The sequence below is a fragment of the Myxocyprinus asiaticus genome, chromosome 22 (assembly GCF_019703515.2).
Source record: "Myxocyprinus asiaticus isolate MX2 ecotype Aquarium Trade chromosome 22, UBuf_Myxa_2, whole genome shotgun sequence".
Lineage (NCBI taxonomy): Eukaryota > Metazoa > Chordata > Actinopteri > Cypriniformes > Catostomidae > Myxocyprinus > Myxocyprinus asiaticus.
Genome location: NC_059365.1, coordinates 171,870 through 180,042, shown reverse-complemented (window position 1 = coordinate 180,042; position 8,173 = coordinate 171,870). Strand labels below are relative to the sequence as shown.

The window sequence follows — 8,173 nt, the reverse complement described above, 5'->3', positions numbered from 1 at the left end:
AATCAGAGCATCTGTTCAGATGTGTGAACATGTTCGCTCATATTCTAGAACTTTGCAGTAGGACATGATGTCCAGAGCACGATTCAAAGAACAATTCTTTGCGTTAAAACCAGTTTTAATGGGACACACGTGTTCCGCAGCGACAAAATTCCTGCAACAATTCGTTTCCCTGGAACCGTCTTTTGATATCCACTGAGGCTTTTAAGTCTTTTAAAGTCAGAATTGACAGACTCTGCATGAAAAGGGTTAAGACAACTCTCGGAGAGACACCACAAAGGCTCTTTGTCTCGCGTGCCTGCCTCCAGACTCAGAATCAAAGGTGGAGTTTGTGAAGTTAAACAAAGCTCCGATGAGACTTACAGTCGCTTTGTGTCACAGTTCAGCCCTCATTTGTTGCCCTGAGATTTCAATACAAAACTATGGTAATCACCTTTTCCACGGCACATCATTGCATTTAAAGCTCGAGTGTTTGGCATGCTAATTGCCCCTCAACTCAGTTTCCCCGCAAGGCTCGCGCTCGGTTCCCTGCACAAACAAAGGCAGATATTTACTACTCTGACACACTAAGGACATCAGTACAGAACCTTTCTCTTTTTTTTTTTTTTTTTTTTTTTGGTGGATAATGTGTTTCGTGTGTGCATATTTGTGTTTATGTAGCTCATTTTACTGCGCGAGGATCAAACATTCCCGCAGCGCGTGAGAGCGCGAGACTTCAAAGCGCGCGACACACAGCGCCACTCATTTCATCTAATGGGCTTTAAGTGTCTCCAGCATAATTACAGATTTATTCCGTTTAAGCGCCGGATGCGAAATTAAGGAAATGCTAAATTACCGCTTGCGTGTAATTTTATCAGTTACAACCAATTACAGTTTACTAAAGGGGTGAACTGGTTTAAGTCAGAGTAACAAGAATGCAAGAATGCATACAACAGTAAAGCCTTGAATTCAGCCCGAGAACATTACAGTCAAAGTTCTATAAACCTACACACATTATTACTATTATTATTATTATTATTATTATTTGTGATGTAAAGTAGCAACAGAGTTTATTCTTTGCACTCTCTCATCATGACCTCTGAGCAGCTCTATTACACCAGCTATAGCGCCAGTAAAAAAGGGAAAGCTTGGCGTGTGATCGGTAAAGAAAGTGATTTTTATTTTTATTTTTTTCAGGCGGAATGTCCTGAGGCCCTTCATGAGGGTTAAAATTCTGCGCTTTGATCCCGCCGCTGCTGGCGCCAAAAAACAACATCACCGAGACTGACTAATTACCTCTGAAAAAAACACTAATCACCACTGATTGATTATTTTCAACAATTAGCGGCGCTGATATTGTGCAGAGACAGACTGCACGTTTATAAATGATATGCAACACTTAAAGTTACGGGATTCATTCCCGGTGCACAATCTTTACCGCAACAGAACATAGACTGACTCCTTTAAAATATCAGTTTGGGCTCATAAATATATACACACAGATTTCCCCTAAGAAAGTATTTTAAACCCCAGTCCTCCTCCCATGATCACCCGTCTTTTTTATTTCAGTCAGAAGAAAACATTTGCCCATCCAGAGAAAGGCGAATTAAAGAACAGTATTTGCTCTAAATAAAAACTATATAACTGCATAGCCTAATAATACTCAGAAGCATTGTTCGTATAATTTACCATTAATAGCTACTTCAATGTGTAACATCTTCATCCTTTACTTTGTTCTGCTCAACACAACACAACACAACACAACACAACACACAAAAGTCAGACTTGTGGAGAAACTGTAGCGCCTCCCCTCTCTCTCCTGATTGGATCATTGATGTGTTATTAGCTCTCAGTACTTCACACTGGAGTTCAACATGATGTTCTAAACGACGTGACATTTCAGATCGTGTATAGCCCCGGTTATTGACATGTCTTCTGAAGCTGCTGAAGATCAATCCCGTGTGATTTTAGGAGCTCAAGGAGAGATGCAGACCAGCCTCAGTGTGGAAGAGGACAGAGAGAAACCGAAGATCCTCCCGTTCAGCGTTGAAGCTCTGATGTCAGACCGGAGACCGAGCAGCTCTATCGCCGGGACATCACACACTCACACTCCAGATCGGCCCGGTGTTCGGTTGACTTTAGGATCCTCATTTTCGGTGGATGTTCTAAAACTGCACGAGGACGCGCCGGTAAAGACGGAGAGCACAGAGCTCGTGGAGCGGAGCGCATGGATCCAAAATCCCCGTTTCTCTCCCAGTGAGTGACATTACTCCACACAGACACTCAAATCCATAACAGACATTTGCATGCCTTGAACACTGACATATACACGCATGTTCAGCTCAGATGTATCTTGCAAAATAACTCTGTCCACTTTCAGAAGAAAACGATATAATGTTTAAGGTACAATACCCTTGTTTTGGGTAAATAATTGCACCCTTAAGGAGACAATAATTCATGTTTTTTTTTCTTTTCTTTTTTTTCTCCCTTCTTTTTCAGAAGAACAAAACACATAGATGTAAAAGGTACACAACTGGTCCATAGGATACAATTATGTTCCCTAAACGAGTGGAACATTTTAACTGGTAGAGAAATGCCCCATTGAGGGTACCACCCCAATAACGGCCCTTGTACCATAAACAGTACCAGTTTGATTTGGACTCCACCATGATTCTTCTAATAATTATTACTGTGTGTAAACAGGAATAATTGATCATAGACATAACTTAATAAAAAAGACCTAACTTTGTAATTATAATTATATATTTACAACATATGAATGGTAACTCTGATGTAACTCATTCTGTTGACAGATAAATATAAAGTAGATTCAGATGAATTTAAAAGAGCCTAAAGTTTTGTTTTTGTTCACTTTAGGGCGACTCAGTCCTCCCGCGTGCCCTCTGAGAAAACACAAAACCAACCGAAAGCCTCGAACCCCGTTCAGCACGTGTCAGCTGCTGGCGCTCGAGAGGAAGTTCCGTCAGAAACAGTACCTGTCCATCGCCGAACGGGCCGAGTTCTCCAGCTCGCTGAACCTGACGGAGACTCAGGTGAAGATCTGGTTCCAGAACCGACGAGCCAAAGCGAAAAGACTGCAGGAGGCCGAACTCGAGAAACTAAAAATGGCCACCAAACCGATGTTGCCTCCCGCATTCGGGATTTCATTTCCACTCGGTGCTCACGTGCCCGCCGCATATACCGGATCACATCAGTTTCACAGACACTCCGTGAGCGTGAGTCCGGTGGGACTGTACACACACATGGGATATAGCATGTATCATTTAGCTTAAGATGATTGAGTTTCTCCATCTGAATTCTGTTCAGATAAAAGACGATCATTTCATACGGCCCGTACTTTCACATATAGAGTTATGAAAGCATCTTTGGTCACAGGTAGGTCAGGTGGACACAGTCGGTATCTCACACGTGCATTCGTAGCAATGCGTTTATGATCAAACCTCTTCTTTCAAACTCTCATGAATGTCTTAAACTATAGCATTTAAAAAATAAATGATTCCCTTCGAAAGGGATACTCTGAACTGTAAAATATTGTACATTGATAAATAAATGCCATTTATATTATGAATAGATTTGTTAAATAAATTAACAACAAATTGTCTTTGTGATTAGTATTTATTGTTTGTTGAGCAGAAACATGGTCCAGATGTCAATGAGTGAAATGCTCAGGTTGATTTAAAAGTAGGGACACGAGAAACGAGTAAAATACCAAACTGAATCCCGAAAAAATCCCTCTTAACACAGAACCATTTGACAAGTTGTACGTTCATAATAATGCTCATAATGTTCATAAAGAGAAACATCAGAGACAATGCGATAAAAGCCTATGTGCCTAAAATAAGGCTATTTTTTAGACAAATTCGATGAAACATTTCTATATATAATTAGGTTATAATAATTTGTTGACCAACATCAAAGTGTTCTTGCTCAACACATTGTGTTTGTACATAGCAATGACAAATCATCTCTTGCAGAAATGAATGTGTGTAAAATGTAAAAGAGAACAGGCAGTCTTTGAGTGTCGTGGTGAAAGTGTATTTAAACTGTCATCGATCATCTGGCTGGACTGTATTTCCACAGCTGTTGCTTATTGCTCTGAAATAACCCACTTAGATGTTCTTGGCGCCGGTAGAGCTCGGAGAGACCAACATCTACAAAACCATCACTTGTGAGAAGTTCAAACAAGTGAGTTAAATTAGAGATCGGATTTAGCCTTGAAATTACCTTCAGTTATTCTACTGGAATCCTCTTGTGGAAGAGATGAAGTTACAGACACTGTGAGTTTCATAAAGACATGAGATGTTTATGTTTAATAACACTGTGAGATAACTAGTGCGTGTAAATGTTCCACTCCAGTCTGACTGTATTGCCAAACTTCAGTTCTTTGAGGATGAGACATTAAAACAAAATACATTCATGAAATCAGAATTAAATATTCGCAGACAGAATGAGTCTCTTTATGGTATTAGTGAAAGTCTTGATCTGTAACTGGCCAGAGTTAAAAACACGGCTCAGTAATTAATAAAACTCTTAATGACAATAAGATGAGAATCATCAGCTGATCGAGCTGTCTGAAAGAGGGGCAAGTTCTCACAACATATATGAGGGGGATCTGGCCCTTGTTTTCACAAGAGGTCGATCTCTCTCTCTCTTCATGCCCCAGGATAAAAGAGAAAGAAAAGTCACTTGTTTTTATCATCCAGAATATCCCAACGGGTCATTCTCTCTCTTGAAGGTACATTTAAAGACTCAGGAGGGGATGATATTAAAGATATTACAATCTGATAACAATTAATGCCTTCTAGAAACTGCTGACAAGTCACACACAAAGATTACGATTAGACTCCTAATATTATCTAAATAAATAAAAAAGTAGTCTATAATGTATAGGCTAAACGTAGCATAAACCTTAAAATAAATAGTGTGGATTAAAGTGTGTGAGCTTCAGAAAATGCATCATTAATAATCTCTCACTGTACAATCCTCTACAACAGTAATTATTCATATTAACATTTATTCCATTTTAAACTAACAGAATTAAAACAAACATAATATTTTAAGCCCAATTAAAACATGCGTTAACTCATATTTCTTCGTCTTTTGTTTTTTCTTTTAGATATAGATTTGTATTTTATTTTTAAAGGGGAAAATATTCAAGCATTTAATTGCACTATATCAAATCAATTATGGGAAACTTATATCCTACCATCATTGTAATTACACAAAGTGGAATAAAACTAGAAAGCTCTAAATTAAGTATTCATGAGAAAATGTAGAAATGAAAACATCGAAATGATCCCAGTTGATTTAGTGCCTTTAAAGTTCAATCACATGCTACAGTGACACCTCCTGGTTCAAGCCTTCACACACATGAACACATAAACGATTCTTTTCTAATCCGAACACTAATATTATGAATATAAATATAAATGTATTTGTTATTTATTATTATTATTATTATTATTATTATTATTTAAACATCCATTTGATTCTAGTAAATCATTTGACACATGAAATGAAGGAAAACTTCAGAAAATAAATCATATATATTATCCTTGTTGCACTTGGATAGTGTTTTTTGTAATGTTGCACTGTCAGTGCTGTCTGAAGATTCATCGATTATGGTGTATGAGAGAAAATATACTGCTTATTTCCGTTTCGGAACATCGTAAATCTGTATAGACTATTATTAAGTATTAGTTTATTATTATTATTATTATTATTATCATTATTATTATTATTATTATTGATGTGGTTCCAGTTCAGAGCGCAATAACTGAGACAAATAATAGACCTAAATATTATATGAATACAAACCCAACACCGGCAATACTCAACACATTTCATCATTAATAAGATTCTTCAATGACAAGAAGATTTTCTTCATCATCATAGTCATCATCATTATGATAAATGTTATATACAATATTCGGGATGTGCCATTTTGAAAACTGTTCGTGTTTTGCTTTATACATAATTAGCGACTTCTTATAACTATATTATTTAATATAATAAAAATCGCTATGTTTTTATTTGATTTTTCACGATAGTTAAATTTTATTATTCTTCGCTCTGTTGTTTGCCAACAAAATAGCCAAAATATGAATTAAATACACTGAGACAAAGCATCCACGAACACATTAGCAGTTTAATCATGTATCTCCTGAATAACATGCTAAATAATGTGTGTAATAATGTGTGTAATAATGTGTGTAATAATGTGTGTAATAATGTGTGTAATAGACTAAATTTAATCTGCACGTTTTTCTGCAGCGAAAATCAAGTCAGAAGTTTTACGATCTCACCGTCTTCAATCAATCTCAAACAAACAAATGTCAAATATAGGCTAACACACGTGATCATCAAATTCTACATTTCACAAAATAAACTTTAATATTTTACTTTGAAAATATCCTGCAATCAAATCGTGTTATTCATTTGAAGACTTATGTCTTATTATTTTTAATTTAGCTGCACTTCCGAATTATTTCAGAATTCATGACTGTTTTGTTTGCAGGATAAATACATAAATTAAAATGCAATCAAAACATAATACTAGCACATTAATTCAGACCATACGTAATAATATTACTAATACAACATTTACAGACTCAGATCAGAATTAACAGATCCAATTAATGTCCAGCATAATTAGGATACATGTTGTTTTAGAGATTGTTGCTGTGATTTATAGAAGATATAAAGGGAATAGTTGTTTATATGAACTGATGAGCCAGCATTAAATAATTAAAGAAATAAAACAGTTAATATGATGGAAGATACAGCGATTATAACACTTAAACACGACCTCAGCAAACTCCTGATGTAAATAAACCATTCTCTATCTTGTTTTACGAGTGTTTTTCTGGCCTCATCAAATGATACTTTCACAACATATGAGATCACTTAATCAATAAACCATCTGATTTACAGTGTTTCTGTTTCTCTAAGAACATGTTAATTAAACATGATTATGGACGAAGTGGAAAGTCTCACATTAGTGTTCGTTCAATATTATTTTATTTGATCACTTCTAATCCGAATACTTTAGACGCAAGGGCGTTGGGTTGGTTTGAAAGTTGGTGGGGACATATAGCAAGAATAATATTATAAAATGTAAGTATTAAGAAAATGCGAGAAAGTCGCAGAATAACATTATTACCTCAAATAACAAGTGACATTTCTTCAATGAAGTTCCTCTGCCCCACAATATTAAATATTTGCCTTATTTATTTCTAAAGAATAAACAAATGAAGAACTGACCACTAGAGCTTCACTGTTAGGAGTAAAAATGTGATAAACCTGGATAATTATGACAGTGATATGCCATGCAATAAATCTAAAATTAATGGGTCAAAATCAAATGTTATCTTTTTCAAGAAGATTTACCTCCAGAAAATAATATCCAAGTGACATGAAGTGTCATTCTGTAAAATGTATTATCCAGCATTAAACAAATGGAAATCTAAACAAAGGATAAATTAACCCTTTACATGTGCAAAATGACAAACAAGATAAACAAATGAATGGGGAAAATGGAACATTATGTCTTTCTCAAGTTTCTGCTTTCCAACTCCCTCACTCCCACATAATCTTTTCTCATATTGATTATTTATACGTACTTACATTTGTGTGTACATATTGAAAATACCTCCTGAACCAAGTAGGTTTTAGGTTTACAACTAATGACTTTTTTGATCACAAAAACATTTATTGGGAGTTATACTGGCATCTTAAAATCCTGCCCCTCAGTCATAATTGTTCAAATTTAAAATGTCATATTTGTCTCTCTCAGAATCCTCCATTGGGCTGCATGAAAACTCAGGACATTTTTGAACTAGACACGAAAACCTTTGTAGATGAAAAGTATGCTTGTTTAAATCTATAAAAGCTATAAAATAGGTCATAAAATACCAATGGAAATCCACCTGTGTAATCTCCAGAAAATGTTTTTATTTTATTTATTTTTTTTTATCTTACAAACGACTGTGATTGGTGCATCCTGAACAGTGCTGAGAAAAGTAACAGATGCCACGTGACAACACCGTTTCCACGCCAATGCTTCAGACATTTTAATTCCCGATTTGCCTCATATAATTTGACGTTAATGCTAATCTCTCTCGCTCTCATTCTGAGGCATTAAATAACATCAACAGAAGGAAATGTAAATGAACTA

The 8,173-nt window shown here is 35.8% G+C and overlaps 1 protein-coding gene across 1 annotated transcript; it reads left to right on the top strand.

Moving 5' to 3' along the window:
• The first annotated feature begins 1,880 nt into the window (after positions 1 to 1,880).
• LOC127412771 (homeobox protein MSX-2-like) lies at positions 1,881 to 3,557 on the top strand. Its single transcript, XM_051649408.1, has 2 exons — positions 1,881 to 2,232; positions 2,854 to 3,557. The coding sequence occupies exons 1-2, from the start codon at positions 1,905 to 1,907 to the stop codon at positions 3,267 to 3,269; spliced, it is 744 nt and encodes a 247-aa protein (XP_051505368.1). The 5' UTR covers positions 1,881 to 1,904; the 3' UTR covers positions 3,270 to 3,557.
• Positions 3,558 to 8,173: the final 4,616 nt, after the last annotated feature.